The sequence below is a fragment of the Muscardinus avellanarius genome, assembly GCF_963383645.1.
Source record: "Muscardinus avellanarius genome assembly, chromosome: 2".
NCBI classification, from domain to species: domain Eukaryota; kingdom Metazoa; phylum Chordata; class Mammalia; order Rodentia; family Gliridae; genus Muscardinus; species Muscardinus avellanarius.
The window spans coordinates 14,554,495-14,573,217 of record NC_137787.1 but is presented as its reverse complement, the minus strand read 5'-3'; the positions used below and the strand labels follow the sequence as shown (position 1 = coordinate 14,573,217).

Sequence of the window (18,723 nt, the reverse complement as noted above, 5' to 3'; positions counted from 1 at the left end):
ATAAAAAAAAAACTTGTGAATAGTATTAATAGTTACCACAACCTTCAGGAATCTGACTCACTGTATTTTTTTAAAAAATTATTCCATAGATATTCTCATAGATAAATATTCTCATAGATAAAATGAATGCCCTGGGCCGGGCGTGGTGGCGCACGCTTGTAATCCCCACGCTTGGGAGGCAGAGACAGGAGGATCGCGCAGGTTCGAAGCCAGCCCCGTGCGCTGGCTTAGGAGAGCCTGTTTCAAAAAAAAAAATGTAAAAAAAAAATAGGTCTGGGAGTGTAGCCCAGAAGTAGAAGGGCTTCCAGGAACCCCAGTACCACCAAATAAATAAATAAATAAGTAAATAAATAAAATTAAAAAATGAATGCCTTGATCTATTCAGTTCATCTTTGGAGGAGCTGTCTAGCTGAGGTCTAGGTTCTTCTCTGACTTCTTGGTAAGGAATCATAAATATTGAGTAGGGGATTATATTCAATATACCTGCAATGAATTATTTTATACTGCCTCACCCACCCTTCAAGAATAAACCAAATGCAAAGTAATTGTATTTTTTATTTCTATTAACATCAACAAAATACTTCTATAATTTCACATCCGGTTGCTTTTAAGAGCACATATATTACAAATAAAGGAACTCCACAAATTTTAAAGATTAGTATTTATCAACACGTTTTTACACATACACAAATATTTTAATATAATAGTGCCTGAAATGTTATTCATAGAATTTTAGTACTGTCATAAGTAATAACTAAAAACATTCTTTTAAATTTGGTAAAAACCATATATTTTACAATCTTCTATTTACATATGAAATATGCTTAAATGTTACAAAAACATTCACTTTGACCTTTAAAATATGTGTACGAGGACCGGATATTGGACATATTATAACTGACATGAAATCGGAGTTTGTTTTCAAGCTACACATTCGTTGGAATTTCATGACAAATATTCAGCTTGGCTCGATCAACACCACTCAAGAAAACACAAAATGATAAGGAAATGTGCAAATTCAGAGGCCGGCAAAATTCTCAAGCTAGCGAGGTAAACACAAATATTAACACCATAAAAACTTCAAATAAATTAAATCCGTCTCTCGCTTCTCTGAGATTAGCTGCAAAGTGAGAACGTTCTCTGAGAGGTGGGTCTGATGCCCGCAGCCCTCCGCCCTCCTTTCAGACTTCAGCGCTGGGCGAGACCGAGACCGAGACGGTGGGCAGAGTGGAGCCCGGCTTGCTAATGACACGCGTGCAGGTTCGTTCCACTCCGCGCTTTGCTGGGTCGTCCCTGCCCGTAATCTTAAGGCAAAAGCAAGCAAGCAAACAAAAGCACAACAAAATCATAATAAGGAGGTTGATATTTGTATCCCCAGACACAAAATTAAAATCCAGAATGGTTGCTTTTATTCTCTTTGTGGGGTATCAGTAAATTTGGAAAGTACCCTTATCTACGGAGGTCTGAAGCTCAGGAGCTGGTTATTATGGCAATATTTAAAGTAGTTTCCAAATACTCCCTGATTATCAGATAGAAATTTGTAAATACACAAACATTCACAAATAAATGCATTTCAGTAATTCCAGGATTTAAAGCTTATATTGTCAGAATCTACCTGGAAAGAAAGAAACACTGGGAGCCTTATCTAAATGTTTGAATTTTAATATGAGAAACAAACTGACCTAATTTTGCTTGAAATAATGTCAATCTATCTAAGTGGTACTTTACTATTGGAGGCATTTTAATAATGATTTGTAAAAATAGCAACAAGGGCATCCACAGAAACCTCAGGTACCTCTAATGTGCTTTCGTACAGAAGAGACTCAGTAAATACCTTCAATTTCTAGGTAGGAATATTTTCCCATTAACTTTACTTGTTACTACATAGAACCCTGACCTCTAGCTTTATTTCACTTCCAAGAGAGGAATGCTACTTCTGTCTTCCACAGAGGACCCAGCATCTCAGCATCCGAGTCTCCTGTACGACCGATGAATTCCCTTCATGATTAATGCCACAAGGCTCTGTGTTAACGATTTGGTTGCTTATGTGCTCAAAGAGCATCCAAGACTCTAACCGCAATAGACATTCACACCTTGCACTTTTGGCACTGTAACAGGATGGGTCTATTCTTTTCCCTGCACTTTATGTTTGATATTCATTAGTAAAGTTGACTTCACTTGACTGATGTTCTTCCTGGATGTTGAAACATACTCTGTATTTATATTCATCTGTGAACTTATATGCAGCCTTTTGGCCTAAGCCAAATAAATATTTATTTCTTGGTTACCCACGACACTGTGAAATTCTAGCTGCCTCTAAAAGCAATTCACTGCCTGTAACTACTGATTCGAATGATGTTATCGCAACATCTCCATTTGCTGTTCCATCTCTTCCCTCGGGCTGAAGGTTCTTCCGTTAACTAGACGTCATCACAGTGCTCTCCTAGCTCAGATGTTTCTGGACACTCATGGATTGACTTGCATAACTAATTCTTTGTTTCTATGTATATTTTTATGCCTGTCAATTCTAATCATCTCTAATTACCAAAGTTAATGGTAGCATTTCTTTATCCATTGTAATAATGGAGATACCTGTTTCTAGAATATGTGCATAAGAGCATAGACATGTGAAGGCATCCTTATATATAAACACCTTTGTGACAAATCCCTATGCAAGCTCAGGACCAGAAGAATGTCTGTCTTTCCTACCAATAGATCTGTTTTATTTTTAAAGAATAATACAATCTGTGCAATCAAACGGGTTCTTTTCTTTGTGTCAGTAATTCCAGGAAGCTCAAAGACAAATTTTCCTTCTTTTTGCAAAGATTTCCTGGAAAAGAAATTGTATTTTTCTCCCTGTAATCAATTGGTCTTTGCAGTTTTCTTTTAGCTTGTGGTATTATACATCTTAGAACTAGAAACAAATGAGCTCAAATACATTTTTGAAGTTGATGGGGTAAGAATTTTCCTTTTAAAAGCTAAGATGTTAACTACAGTTTTTACCAGTAGGCTTTCCCCCCACTATCCAGAAGTAGAAATGAAACTGTTTTATTTTATTTATTTATCTATCTTTCTATTTTTGTGTGGTACTGAGGACTGGACCCAGGGGCATTCTACCTCTAAGCTACAACCTCCAGACCTTTTTTTTTAATTTTTAATTTTAAAACCAGGTATCACTAGGTTGATGAGAGTCTCACTGCTTGCTGAGGCTGTCCTCGAACCTGTAGTCCTCCTATCTTAGCCTCCCAAGTACTGGGATTACAGGCTTGCACCAACACACCTAGCTGAAACTGTTTTGATGAAGTAAAAACTTATAGAACATCAGCTAATATGAAGGTGACCGGGGAAAATGAACAGCTAGGAAGGGATAGGTAGACCAGAAGGCCACAAAAAACAAAGTAGACAAAAGGAAAGGAAACATACCACTTTTGCTTACAGTACTGAGGGAAATACTAGACACAGAGGAACAGAAGCTGTATAAACACGGACCTCGACAGAGCTGCCAGGAAAAAAGAGAAAAGCATTTTTGCCAGAAGTTCCAAGGTCAGACACAACCTATAGCTGGAGATGAGTCTTACTTCCCCATTGCTTCCATTCATTACTTGTTCTTTCTATTTCAGTCCCAGAATTAGGATTTCTCCTGTGCTTTCAAGCCATCTCCTAAGAACTTAATTCCCATCGCTCCTCAAAAGGCCCACACTAATACTAACTCCAGGAGGAGCCCTGTCCAGGGAGGTTTATTCTCTTCAACATAAATCAATCACCTATTTCTTTTCCTAGCTACAATGGAGAGTTAAAGATGTTTATGGAAAATCAAAAAATAAAACATATATGAAACATGCATTTACAACCAAAGATTAGACATTTCATGTTTTGCAAATAGTGTTAGTGCTAGATCATAAGAAAAAGATAATTCCTATTAAACAAGTGATTACTATGTACTGAGGCACTGCTAGGAGACTAGTTCCTCCATTATTGTGTAAAGACCACAGGGGATGCGATGTCCAGGAGGAGTGTGAGGCTGAGGGATGCTTGAAGTAGGCTAGGGAAAGAGCATTTAGTTTTCAATGACTTGATTTTAGCACCCCCAAAATACTGTGATTATGGAACAGCTGCACTTTGTGCACAATCTTATAGATCCCGTTGGATACACACTGGAAATCATGGATGACTTACATGTGGGATAGGGGTTGAGTTCTATCCTACTTTTGCAGGAGGCCCAGCCTCCACAGCGGACGTGTTGAGGATAAAGGGCCATGACTAGTCCAGTTCCTCCTGAGCCCAGTGCAGAGACCCCTAGTGGCGAAGTGTGGAACTTCGCCTCCAATCCTAGGGGTTATGAGGTTCCCAGGTAGGCATGGGGAACAGAAAAGTGGCAGCAAATCCTAATGGAATCCTACCCAATGGTCCTCAATGTCTTAGCAGACTTATTTATTATAAAAACAACAGCTCATATGTTTGGAGAGACATCTCCAAAAATTGTAGAATTGTGGAAAGCATCTAGGTTCTCACCTCATACTCTTTTTCTATGGATTTTCCCCTAACCTGGGCTCTGAGTTGAGCTAGGGGCTGTTGTGCAGAGTGGAGAGAACCCAGTAACATCGTGTTGACAGAGTGCAGTGATTTCTACAGCAAGAAGCCAGGCTCTCCCCGACCTAGCAGTGAGCACCCCGTCAAGACAAGCTCACCTGCTCGTTCATGATGGCGGACAGTTCACTGAGCATGTCCTTGTAGTGGGACCTCAGCTCCTCCTGGTACTCCAGCTGGTCCTCCTTGATGAGGCGCTCGTTCACGTCCAGGGCCTGCCCACACGCGTCTGCAAATTGCCTTTAGCGACATCATCAAGCAAATTAAAAAACAGCCATAGGACGTGGCACTGAGTCAGGGACTTGAGGCTCAAGGATGGCCTGTGGATTGATCCGTCGCCTCCAGGAGGATGGCTGGGTGGCTTCCTGGGAAATTCTCCCCACCCCAGTGAAGCAGTTCAAAGACGGACATTCTGACACAGAGAATCTTACCTGAAGATTTCCTTCAAAAGTTTTACTTGGTTGTCAGGGTATTTCTTTGCATTTGTTTCTTCAAGAAAAGCTCGTGCATAGGCCATTGGCCCGGCATTGACCTAGGGCAGAGAAGAGAACTGGCTGAGGCAGCCCCTGAAGCCTCCAGGGGACCTCCTCCATGGCTGCATGGTGCGGCTTCTTGTGCCGCTCACGGATACCCCACGTGCTGTCTTCTGATTGTCACTAAGCTACTAAAGGGTAGGCCTGAGCGTTGTCCTACCCTGCCATCCCCCCAAACTCCCTTGCCAGAGCTTAGACGTTTTACCACATCTGCAACGTCCAAATTGCTTTTCTTAATAGCTTCAAAACCCAATCACTTCTATAAACTTAAATATTCGCTGTATCTAAATTTAATATTTGTGAAACCAAATGTTTTCTATGCTAATTTTTTCCCTTCTAACACAATAAATATACAGCTATTATGCAGAGACATTCCACAGTGACAGAGAGGGGCACTCTGCCCTGGGATGCCCGGTCCATTTGACAGTGACCTTAGATCATGGCCCGAGGTGGCACTGGTCAGACTGCTGGGTGATGGACAAGGTTCATCCACACAGACACTTGTGGGCAAGCCCGGGATAGCAGAGTTCATTTTCCTTACTGCATTACTGTATTAATGTGTTTCAGGAAGGAAAAGTCACAGAAAGACACCCCTTTCTGTGCCTGTGACCACTGACTTTGGCCAGTGCCATCCTGTCTAGTGTAGAATGTGGCTCCTGCCTTTTTCTGTTTGTTGTATTTTGTTTGTATGTTTTTTAGTTTGAGTCAGCCAGTGGGGGACCCAGAAAACAGGGGTGGGGAAGAGGAATGCATGTTCCCTGTCAGAATCAGCTCCCTGAATTCTCCTTGGCCTTGGGGCTCCAGTACAGCTCAGCAGGAGACTGCTACCCGCCTGCTTTTATTTACCATTTTAATACTTTGTTCATTATGGATTTCCAACATTACTTTTGATTTCAGAAACCACTGCATGAAGGTATTATTGTTTTATGTGTGTGTGTGTGTGTGTGTGTGTGTGTGTGTGTGTGTGTGTGTTACTGGGGATGAAACCCATGGGCTTCCTACCTCCGGGCTATCCTCCCAGACCTATTTTTTAAAATATTTTATTTGGAAACAGGGTCTCACTAAGTTGCTGAGAGCCTAAGTTGCTGAGGCTGGCTTCAAACCTGCACAATCCTCCTGTCTCAGCCTCCCAAGTACTGGGATTACAGGTGTGCGCCACCGCACCCGGCGTTTTATCTTGATTGGTTAATTTCTGTGCCCGCGGTGGCACGTGCCTCAGCCTCCCCACTGGTTCACACCAGGTCGCAGACTCCTTCCTTGCCATCCTCGGGCAGGGCCACACTGCCCACCCCAGGGCGCACTCCTCGCCAGGTGACTTCAGGTCTGTGCGGGGCGACACCCCCAGCATCACCAGCACCCCCATCAGCCCCTGCTGCTTCCCACAATGCTGCTCACTCTTGGCAGAGAGTTGGCAAATTCTCTTCTCCTCAGTCCCGCCCTGAGCCTCCACCTGCCTCCTGTCACAGTCCTGACAAACACTAGTGCACGTTTTATGAACCAGTAAGCATTCTTTTCCAGATTCTTTTGGAAACATTTTATAAGGTTCCTAATAACAGATATGTACAAGAGTGCCATGTTTCTCCACTAGTTAACACATTCATTAGGATGCCGATATAAGTGAAGTGTGGTGGTGCACGTCGGCAATCCCAGCACTTGAAAGGCTGAGACAGGAGGGTCACAGGTTCAAAGCCAGCCTCTGTAACTTAGGGAGGCCCTCAACAACTTAGTGAGACTCTATTTCAAAGTAAATAAAACAGGGCTGGGGATTTAGCTCAGAGATAGAATGCCTCTGGGTTTAATCCCAGCACCAAAAAAAAAAAAAAAAAAAAAAAGAAGAAAAGAAAAAAAAGAAAAAAGGAAAAAGAAAATGAATATAGAATATAGAACACAGAACACAGCTTATCTGGAGAAGACAGGATGCAGGGTTGAAATTTTATTTGAGCTCATCTTAAAGGTATAGGTACAGGTGGCTGGCACTATCAATTGCATTTACAACTAGACGTAGCCTCGGGTATGGTATGTGGCCCTCGTCCCTCGCCCGCCCGAGCCCTGTGTGCGGCAGCCCCGGGCCGCGCCCGCTCACCTTCACGCTGACACTTCCCTGCAGCTTGAGCTGCAGCCTGATCATGTCCACCTCGTCCATCCTGCAGAGCTGGTTGAGCTCAGTCACCTTCCTGGACATCTCATCGATCGCCACCTCAATGGGATTCAGCTCGGTGCAGGACTGGCTGACCACCTGGATCCTCTTCTTCACGTAGGGGAACAGGTGACTGGCTGCACGGGAGCGCGTGGAGGCAGAGCAGGAGGGAGAGCGGGAGGGAGGCGGTGAGTGCGGCGTCCAGCGCTCCAGTGGAGGTCGGGGTCTGCGCGGTTTAGTGGCAGTGGCACTCTGTCTGCGCTGGTTCCCTCCCTTCTTTCCGTCCTTCCTTCTTTTTGTGGTACTGGGGATTGAACCTAACAGTGCTCGGCCACTGAGTTACACCCTCAGTTCTTTTTATTTTTTATTTTGAAGTTGTGTCTCCCTAAGTTACCACATGTTGGCCTTGAACCTGTGATTTGTTACAGGTGTGCGCCACCACGCTCCACTACGCCTATCCATCTTTTTTCTTACGCTGTGCTTGCCTGAAATTATTGATTTACTTGGCTCTTTCTCCTACCAGACTGTGAGCACCTTGAGGGAAGAATCATGTTTTATTTGAATTGCCAGGACCCAAAGCAGCACCCAATACCTAGTAGGTACTCATTAATCATCTGTAGAATAAACGAAAGTATGACTAGCTCACAGGGCGGGTCTAGATGCTCTGGGAGGGAGTGTTGGGATCATCTGCATTGACTTTATTTTTTGGTAGCACTGGGTATTGAATGCAGGGCATTCTACCTCCAAGCTACCTCTTAAAAATATATATAATAAAATTATATATAATATGTATATAATAAAATAATATATAATAAAAATATATTTTTTGCGGGTCTGGGGATGGAACCCAACGGCATTCGATCTCCGAGCTATACCCCCTGCCCTGTTTTTTATTCTTTATTTTGAAACAGTGTCTCGCTAAATTACAGAGGGCCTCACTAAGTAGTTGAGGCTCTCCTTGAACCACGATCCTCCAGTCTCAGCCTCCCAAATGCTGGGATTACAAGCATGAGCCACCACGCCCAGCTTTTTTTGTAGTTTTGAAACAGTCTTTTTTTTTTTTTTTTGGTGGTACTGGGGGTGGAACCCAGGGGCTTTCTACCTCCGGGCTATACTCCCATTATATTTTATTTGGAAACAGGGTCTCACTAAGAGGATCACAGGTTCAAGGCCAGCCTCAGCAACATTATCAAGTAGCTGAGGCTGGCTTGGAACCTGTGTGATCCTCCTGTTTCAGCCTCCCAATCGGGGAAATTACAAGGGGAAATTACAAGCCCAGTTTGAAACAGAGTCTTGATAGGTTGCTGAGAGCCTTGCAATGTGGCTGAGGCTGGCCTTGAACCTGTGATCCTCTTGTCTCAGCCTCTCAAGTACTGAGATTACAGGTGTGCACCACCACCACACCCAGCTTGCATTCACTTTAGTGACAAAGAATCTGACTCCCAGGTAATTCTGGAGTCTTTCTCCAGAACATACATAAAGAGAGCTGCTAACCCTGCAGCAGCCGAGTGTATAATCAGGGAGAGAAGGGAAAACTGAACGTCCTGCCTTTCCCAAGACATGGAAACCATGACCCTCGTGACTGCGGAGTCTAAGGCAAGACACCTGCAACAAGTCCAGTGCCATCTCCCTCTGGCTGCCTGCACCCGGTCTTCCTCTTAGCACAGAAGAGGGGGAGTGTGCGCTTCTGTGCGGGGCTGAAGGGACTTTGAGGCCCAGGAGTGCACCTGGACGCCCACGGCACCTACTTGTCAGGACGGTCCTGCGCTTGCACTGCTCCGCCACGCCGCCGTGCTTCTTGCCGGACAGGGTGAAGGGCGTCTCGAAGACGAAGCGGTTGATGTTGTGGTGAATTTCCAAGTCTGTTTTCCGGTCCTCTAGCTCCTTCTCTTCAAAGAAGGGCGTGACGTAAGTCACCTGGATGTAGGCATATTTGGGGTCCAAATCCTTGGGGTTCACCTGTGTTAACACATTGCAGGCAGAGTGTGAGCCACAAGGTGCTTCGGAAAAGAAGTGGGGAAGGTTTCCCCTGGTTAGCATTCTTAGGTGGCTGCCCTGTGGCTGCCGGTTGAGCAGCCCGGCGGTGGAAGCGGTAGGATGAAGCCAGCCCGCAGTGTCCCAAGGCTCTCTGCAATATGTGTCTGGCTGAAGGATATTATCACTTTATTTTGGGCACTGAGGATTAAGTCTAGGGGTATTCTACCTCTAAGCTATATCCCCAGTCCTTTATATTTTTTTATTTTGAAACAGAGCTTTGCTTATTTGCTGAGGCTGGTCATGAACTTGTGATCTTCCTGTTCTAGCCTCCCAAGTACAGGGATTACAGGTGCGTGCCACCATGACTGGCTGAGGCCTATTATTTAATCCATTATTTTATTTTTTTTCCTCTGTAATGAATGTCCAATTGCCCTTATGTGAACTATAGATTGCACAAAAGTGGAAATACACTTTTGTCCCTCTGGGATTTGGCCTTGTACCTGGACTGTGGTCATTGGTTTGGGCTCATGATGTGGAGGGAGGATCTGTGTCTATTTAACAGATTAGCTGGTAAACCTATTATGCGACTGCAACTTTTTCTACTTTCCATGTCTTGAATTCCTTCTCGTATTTGCCACAGGTCATATGATCTAATTTCTTTAGTAACTTTGGAATGGGCCTGATAAATGGCAAGACCGGCTGGAGGTCCCAAGAAAATCTGGGGAAATCGCTCCAGTTCTCCTTTGAGGCTGGAAGAGCTGATTCTCAGCCTCCTTTCTAAGTCATCTTGAAGAATTTTAAATTTTCTAGTTTCCTCAAGCTGTCTACCCATCTATTCTCTATGAAATTTCAGAGATTTGAGGAACCTCATGAACTTTCTTGTAATGTTTTAATAATTTTTTAATTTGATGTATGTGTAGTACTGAGAATTGATCTAGGGGCATTTTACATCCAAGCTGTAGCCCATCTGTTTTCATTTTTTGCTTTGAAACAGGATCTTGCTGGATTGCTGAGAGTCTCACTAAAGCTGCTGAGGGCGTCTCCTCTTGTTTCAGCCTCCTAAGAACCGGAATTTAGGCAAGTGCCACTATACCCAGCTAATGTTACTAATAATTGCAGTGTAAAGCGGGCATAATTTTAACCATTTTACAGATTAAAAGTGGAGGTTCAGAGCTCCACTGGTGGTCTCCAGTGGTGGTTGGGTGGAAAAAGATCCAATTTGCCCTAACACCAAATTGGGTATTTTTCTCATCCGCCAGGAACTCTGTTTCTGCGTCCATTTGGGAGGGTCACCACTACAGTCCCTCTGCCTGCCTGTAGAGGGAAGGTGACTGAATCAGTCAAGCTAATCAGGAGAATTAGAAACACACTTGTAACAATTCTGTCCAGATCCAGTGGTCTCTGCACAGACATCTTCAAATATCAGCTCTGAGACAGGGAAAAAATACTTTTTTTTTGTGGCTCAAGAGAACCCTGTGCCATCGAGCAAAAACATTGCCAGATATATCTTCTGCCACATGCCTCTGATTCGTCTTCTAAAGACTTGCAATTCTCTAAACACACATCCACTTTCCCTTCCTTCCTGTCACTGCGTGTACCGAGCTTCCCAGAATGCCCTTTGCTTCCAGAAAGCACCTGTCCCCTTGCAATGTCCAGATCAAAGGCTGTCTCCTCTAGCTATGCCCTGCCCAAAAGAAGCTGTCCTGAGTACTCGGCTTGCGTCTCTCTGGGGGACTTCACTGCCTTCCACCAGTGTGCATACAAGTTCTTTCCTCTTAGCCCTGTGTGAACCGGGAGGGAGCAGGAGGAGGAGCCTCCATCCCATATCCTGGACCTGGGCCCGGCATGCAGCAGGTGCTTACTGGAGGTTGGCTAAATGAAGAAAAGTGCAAAAAGATTCTGAGCACTCTAATGAGAGGATGCAAGCATTTGCTTTCTGGAGCCAAGAGGCTAAGTGGATTTTCGTGGGTTAATAGAGTATAATGGCCAGTCTGGTACTATCACAGAGGATGGTCCAGGAAGACCCGGGCTTTAGAAACTGGTACTGCCCAGGAAGACTGAAGGAATAGTTTCATCTTGCTGTTTCCTCCAATTCCACTTGGGTGTAACTATTTTAACATTGTAATTGCTATTGGAACACAAATAAACTTGGGAGAAATAGAAGATTTAGTCAGCTTTTCTTTCTTTCTTTTTTTTTTTTGGTGATACTGGGGATTGAACCCAGGAGCATTCTACCTCTGAGCTAAATTCCCTCTTTAAAAAAAAACAACTTAATTTGAAGCAGGGTCTTGCTAGGCTGATGAGAGTCCCACTAGTTGCTGAGGCTGTTCTTGAATTTGCAAGCCTCTTGTCTCAGCCCCCCAAGTCCTGAAATTATAAGCATGAACCACCACACCTGGTTCTAAGTTATTTCTAAGATGACATAAAAGTTATGCAGACAAAAATTTATAATGCTTTTGGTGTGTGTATGAGAGAGATAGAGAGAGAGAGACAGAAAGAGTGAGAGACAGAGAGAAGAGAAGAGAAGAGAAGAGAAGAGAAGAGAAGAGAGGAGAGAGAGAGAAAAAAAAACAACCACCAGACAAACAAGCAAAATACCTCAAATAGTTTTGGTATTTTGCAGAGCTGGGTAGAAAATCAAAACAACAAATACAGTTAAGACAAAATAAAACACAGCAATCAAGCCTTAGTAGTTGCATAAATATTCATTCACTTCTACCTTGTTGGAATCCTGGATTATCTTCACATTATCTGCTCCAAATTTATCTGCATAGAGTTTGAGTAGTCTTTGGGAAATCTCGGAGAGACCTGTCAGTTTAGGCTCTTTATAAATATACTCTTTACCTTCTTCTTCTTCAAAGAAACCCTATGGAAGACATAATAAACTCCGATGTGACTGGAGAACTCCAGCTGAAAAAATCCCAAGCAAAACAAAAGCCATTTACTTAAGAAACACATCCAGGTTTTTAGCTGCCCTTCAAGGCATGTACTGGCAGCTCTGAAAAATTCAGCATCAGAAAAAATTAAATGAAGAAAACAAAATACCATGAATATATATATGATTAGTGTAACTATTCCTTAGCCAGCCCCCCCTCCAAGAAAAAAGAACCTGATGAAATATCTTACACATATTTTCTCCATTTGTGGAAATCAATGGTACTATATGTTTGAATCTATTTTGGGGGAAGTCTGCCCTCTTGTGGTAGACTGGGATAGAACGCAAAGTCTGGTGTAATGATTGGCACTCTTCAAAGATTCTCCATGTAATTTTAAACAGGGTCTTCTACAAGTCTTTGAAACCAGCACATACAACATTGTGTGGCACGGGAAGGCATCTAAATGAGTTGCCATGCATCCCACATCATCTCAGACAGAAAACCACAACACTGAATTGTCGTCATAACAGAAGATGCAGGTGGCATGTCCCCAGTGACTGATTTAAAACTTAAGCACACATGAGTGTGGCTCCAAGGACCAGATGCCGCCGATCTGCATACAACATCATTACTCAACTTCTACTAAGACACCTTCTACACTCTTAAAAAGCAAGACCTGAGAAGATTAAAATAGCAACCACATCATCACTTTAATGTTCCATAGGAAAAAGTCGATTTTAGCCTCTATTAACTCATCTGGCTTGAAGCAGGGGGCGATTCCATCGTCTGAAGGTAACTCAGAAAATATTTTATATTTAAATTTTAAATTTAAATATTTTTAACTATTTATTTCATAATCCATTTTCTTTGCAGAGCTATACACATTTTTCCTGTGGAATATAAATGGCCTTGGGATACGAAATGAAGTTTACAGTACAGAAAACATATTATCTGGTTTCTTCTGACTAAAGAATTTACCTGCAAAGAAATGGCTCTTGAAATTGGGTGAAGACAAGTGGAGGTCAAAAAGAAACCTAGCTATATTTTTAAAAATCATTTTTGACTAAAAATATTTTAAATGCTAAAAATATGAGCCAAATAGCCTATTTTGGTGTGTGTGTGTGTGTGTGTGTGTGTGTGTGTGTGTGTGTGTGTTTTATTGGGGACTGAACCCAGTAGCATTTTATCTTGAACCTATACCTCCAAACTTTTTTAGTTTTGTTTTGAAGCAGGGTCTCACTAGGTGGCTGAAGGGCTTGCTACATTGCTGAGGCTGTCCTTGCATCTGTGATCCTGTCTCATCTAAGTACTGGGATCACACACATGCACTACCACCCCTGGCCTACTGATGTATTTATTCATGGTTGATATAAGACAAAGAATAATTATAAAAATTATTAAATTCACATTTGAGCCAGGCATGGTGGCAAACACTTGTAATCCTAGTACTTAGAAGGTTTGTAGCCAGCTTCAACACATAGTGAGGTCCAGTTTCAAAATAAAAAATAAGGCTGGGTGTAGTGGCGCACGCTTGTAATCCCCAAGCTTGGGAGGCTGAGACAGGAGGATCGCACAGGTTCTAAGCCAGCCTCAGCTACTTAGTGAGGCTCTCAGCAACTTAGTGAGACCCTGTTTCCAAATAAAATATAAAAATAGGTCTGGGAGTATAGCCCGGAGGTAGAAAGCCTCTGGGTTCTATCCCCAGTACCACAAAACAAAACAAAACAAAAAAATAAAATAGGACTGGGGTATAGCTCAGGGGTAGAATGCCCCTGGTCCAATTCCCCAGTACCACACACACACACACACACACACACACACACACACACACACACACACCTCACTTCAGTATGGTGCTTATACTTGTAAAGCATTTCCACACATCAATGTGACCATCATTAGCATTAAGAGGCCTGCAGCTGTTATTTGCAGACGCCAAGGTGCCAAGTCCCTCCCTTGGCCCTGTTCTCGTCAAGCTTGCAATCGCCTGTCTGCTTGTCCATCTTCTCAACTGGCTTTGGGCTTTCAGAAATGTGTGTTGTTCCACAATACAGGCCCAGTGTTCAGCACACTGCGTGGCCTTTTGAAGGAGGAGGTCACTCCGGATTGGTTGAATAAATAAACAGATGAGTGAACTTGTTCTTAGAGAGCACACATCTCAAAAAAGTGTTTTTGCTCCAGATATAACTGGAGGGCTGGGCGGTGTGGCTTCGTGGTGAGCTCTTGCCCACTCTGCTACAGGTCCTGAGTTCGATCCCTAGCACCACAAACAAAAAACCAACTGAACAAAAGCAGCCAGATATAACTGGAAAGGGGTTCATTGTTTTTCACCTTTAGTTTCATTCCTCAGGACCACATGCCACACTCAAATCTCATTGTTCTTAATATAGAAGTTTTTAGTGAATAATTTCTTTGAAGGATATTCAAGGCCCTAAAGAGCTGATTCTGAGTGCCCGGCTTGAAGCTGCTAGAAGGTGGCAGTGGGGGTGGAAAGAAGGAGAAGCAGCTCCTGCCCCTGTGGCTCCCCTAGACTTTGGAGGGTGTGCAGGTTTGACCCCATCCCCACCCAGCTTCCTCCCGCTGTGGTTTTTCATTGCTGACATTGTACAGTTTTGTTTGATTCAAGGTCAGAAGTTAGTGGCTAAAACTGACAGAGAGACACATCAGAGAAATAAGACTTCTGAGGCCATCGACCAGAACCCCCATAGGGCCGCAGATAACATTTACAACTTCAATTTCAATAACAAAAATGCTTCCAAGTTTAAGAAAAAAAATTTTTTCACTACGACATGAAAATTGGTGCAAAAAGACATTTTTACTGTGCATTTTTCCCCTGATAAATTTTGAAATCCAGAGTTAGCAGAAAACACGAAGTAGGGAGCGGGGTTGGACTGTCCTCAGGGTGACCTCTGTGGCTTTGGTCTTGACTTGTGACATTCTTTCATCCCTAATGCTTGGTCTGTGCGATGGGGAAAGCGCAAACTCATCAATCTGTTGGGAGGCCCTAAGGACAGGGCCCGGTGCACAGAAGGCCTCGGTAAGTGTTAGCTACCAGGACGGCAGCAAGGCAGAATTTCCAGGTCCAGAAAGCAATTTGAGTCCTGACTCCTAAGCAGACAAGCAGATTAATGCAGCTTAGTGCAGAGTGTTTAAAAATACATACCTTCAGCTTCCTTCTTTTGCAGTGGTACTCTACTCATTTTTATTACAAAAGGTCAATTGCTATTCATTTCAATATTTGGGTAAGTTAATTAATCAGAAAGAAATAGTCATTAGAACTTGTTCTGATAAGTGTGGGGATGGAAATGCACTGACTTTTATAAAAAGAGAGAAAAGGAATGGGAATAGCAGAATAAAACTTTTAACCTCAGCTTGGTGTGTCGGCCCATGTCTGTAACCCCAGTACTTGGGAGGATGACACAAGAGGATCGCAGGTTTGAGGATAGCATGTTGTAATTTATCAAGGATCTTCTTTCAAATTAAAAAAAAATAAAATAGGACTGGGCATATAGCTCAGAGGTAGAATCCCCTCCTTGTGGGTTCAATCCCTAGGACTACATTAAAAATTTTTTAACTTGCTGTTGTTCAAGTTTTGTCTAACGTGTTTTTGGAGCCAGATACTTAGCAGCTCTAATGATGTTTGGGAATGTCTGGAGTGTGCTTACCTTTTGCCCAGGGGACCATCAAAGCAGGCCCACTGAGCTACAGGGCAGTATGTGAAGGAGGTTCTATTCATAGCATAAATGGTTTATGAACAGGACACAGGTGATGAAGACCCAGGGCAGCCTCCCACTTGCTTTACCTCCAAGTTCATGAGCTCACTGCACTTCCAGGCAAGAAGAAATGTGGACCCTGCAATTTCCTTGCCAGTTTGATTGTTTAAAATGTCATCTTACAATGCAGTTGATGCCTTAATCTGCCATGATTAGGGTAAGGACCATTCTACTTAGACAAAGACTTTGAGTCAGCAGAGTTAGCATGCATGGATTCTAAAACTTCAAAGCAATAAATCAGGATAAAAATGTACTTCAATAAACTGATAGGTGAGATGATTTTTACAGGTATTTTGGAATCTTGCAATGTCCCTGGATCATCACTGGGACATCAAGTCTTAAGTAAAGCTTAGAAACAAAAGAATAAATTCCAAGAGAAATCTGGTGTACAAAAAATAGGTCAGAAGTGTTAAGAAGAGGCTAAATGCTTTGAGAAGAGAAGCTATGAGGGTGCAGAGAAATGATTCTATATAAACATGAACTCATTTCTGATGTGTGACTATATATGTCTATGCACACACATAAACACACATACGTGCAGTCTGTATCAGTGACTTTCATATGGTGGGAATGGTTTTCATCTTGTTTTGTATTGTCTGGCTCATCGCAGACATGATGAATATTAAATACCATAGCTAATAAAGTAACATGAAAGCTCCGGTCCACATGGAACACTAAAATATGGACACAAAGGCCTTTGTGGAAGCAGAGTCCATGGCATATCATATTCCCACAATTTCTTAGGTGTGATTGTAAGACATATTGATGTGGATGTCAAAGGCGAGTTTTACTGGAACATAAAATACCACTGTGCATAAGAAATTATTTCTGCCCATGGTGATTATGTTAATCAAGTAGTTAAGACTTTATTTCTGACCTTTGGAGCCATCATTCTGCAACACTCAGGAGGCTGTTCGAATCTATTTTGTGTTTACTTATCAAGTGTGGATGGATTCTCCTTGTTGGAAGGTGGCTGGGGTGTGAGCTGGAGGTACGTGCTTAGGCATGCTCTCAGCTTTAACACGTAACAAAACACTTCCTTTTAGAATCAGATTGGAGCCGGGCATGGTGGTGCACACTTGTAATCCCCGCGCTTGGGAGGAGGAGACAGGAGGATCGCACAAGTTCAAAGCCAGCCGCACTGGCCTAAGAGACCCTGTTTCAAAAATATAAAAATAGGTCTGGGAGTGTAGCCTGGAGGTAGAAGGGCTTCTAGGAACCCCAGTACCACACACACACACAAAGAATCAGATTGGATTTTTTTTCCTTTTGATACTGTGGATTGAACCTTCTGAGCTAAGTCCCATTTCCAGGCCTATTTTATTTTTTAGTTGAGACAGGGTTTCACTAAGTTGCTGAAGGCCTCACTAAATTGCTGAGGCTGGCCTCAAGTTTATGCTTTTCCTGTCTCAGCCTCCCAAGTACTGAGATTACAGGCATGGGTCATCAAGCTCAGCTCAGATTAGAATTTTTTTTATAAAGACATTGGAGAATTCTGGAAGCATGTAAAACACAAGTCAGGTTCACAATCAGTAAACTCTACTAAGAAATCGAAAAAAAGAACAAAGTTAGGTCATTTGAAAGAAACTTCCCCCAGTCCCTCCCCACAGCCCCCTCAGTCTATTTAGTACCGGGGTTTTCAAATGTTCTTTTAGTAGGTCAGTTAAGGACTCATGATCCCAAATTTGTAAATGAAGGTAGAAAATACCCAAACGGTATGGAGGCAGGAAGGAATTTAAAGAATTACAAAAAAGTATGTTCTGGTCAGGCAAGTAGAGTTGAATGGGGCCAGATAATGTGTGGATACTGAAGGAAATTTCCTTTCCAGCTTAATAGGCAACAGCCCTTTCAAATCATATAAAGTTACCATTTTTACATGTAAAAATGGCTAAAGATAGGTAATTTCATGTGATTCAAAATAATAAGAGTAAAAATTTCCTCGAGAGCTCTGGGTGATGGCAGGTTATTTTTTTTACCTCATTTCTTTCTGCATCTCTGGAGACTTTGGTTTTAAGATTATTCCTGTGTTCATCTTCTGGGTTGGGAGCTGATACCATCACCTCTGAGAATTCTCAGAGCTCACCACCCCAGAGCTCTCGCCAAGATACTCCATGGAAAAGGGCGAAGTCCTTTCAGGACGTAGGGAAGGTGCCCATCAAGAGCTGTCACGCCGACTTCTGAGATTCTGACCATCCTCACCTTCTAAATGGGCTGCAACTTCGAGGGCCCCGAAAGGAGCAGGTGACCTCCAATACTAAGTCTACCCCGTATCTACTTAAAAATGCATGGTATTAACATTTGCCTGTGTGTCTGCAGGGATGTGTAAGGCTTTCAGACTATATCCTCTGCCTTAGTGGAAAAAGGTAATAGAAAAAGGAAGGATACATTTTTGTAATTCAGATAACTGGAATAAACACAATTTAGTCCAAGAAATTCAGGGATAACCCCTAAATGAGCAGAAGCACAATTATCTCATCTTTCGTACCAAATGATGATTTGCACAAAAAAGTTAAGGTTCAGTAAAACCATAGAGAGGGAAGTGTGAGGGTTATTAGAACATGCAAATACAGAAAGACAGAGAGAGAAAGCAAACTTACCACAGCCTGCAACAATCAAGACCGAAAGAAGAAAAGAGTAAACATCTTTGTTAAACACTAATTGGAATGAAACAAGATTTGTTTCCACCTATGTAATAGCCCACAGCTTAGGTACTGTTTGGAGAAACCGTCAGATTTCTGGTGGTTACAGCCAGGGCGTTTGAAGTCCCTGCTGCGGAAAAATGGTTTTCATCTTGTTTTGTATTGTCTGGCTCATCGCGGACATGATGAATATTAAATACC

At 42.7% G+C, this 18,723-nt stretch overlaps 1 protein-coding gene across 4 annotated transcripts in view; it reads right to left on the bottom strand.

Moving 5' to 3' along the window:
- Window positions 1–1,181: 1,181 nt before the first annotated feature.
- DOCK10 (dedicator of cytokinesis 10) overlaps window positions 1,182–18,723 on the bottom strand; it is a gene marked incomplete at both ends in the record, with an annotated part of 282,115 nt that continues 264,573 nt past the window's right edge. For 3 of the 4 annotated variants that reach the window (XM_080719857.1, XM_080719855.1, XM_080719858.1), the window contains 6 exons: window positions 1,182–1,304; window positions 4,689–4,827; window positions 5,019–5,119; window positions 7,204–7,394; window positions 9,006–9,216; window positions 11,954–12,100. In XM_080719857.1, the coding sequence (XP_080575983.1) occupies window positions 1,182–1,304; window positions 4,689–4,827; window positions 5,019–5,119; window positions 7,204–7,394; window positions 9,006–9,216; window positions 11,954–12,100 (912 nt within the window). Of the gene's footprint in view, window positions 1,305–3,423; window positions 3,500–4,688; window positions 4,828–5,018; window positions 5,120–7,203; window positions 7,395–9,005; window positions 9,217–11,953; window positions 12,101–18,723 lie in introns of all 4 variants that reach the window. The other variant, XM_080719856.1, reaches the window with a different exon arrangement.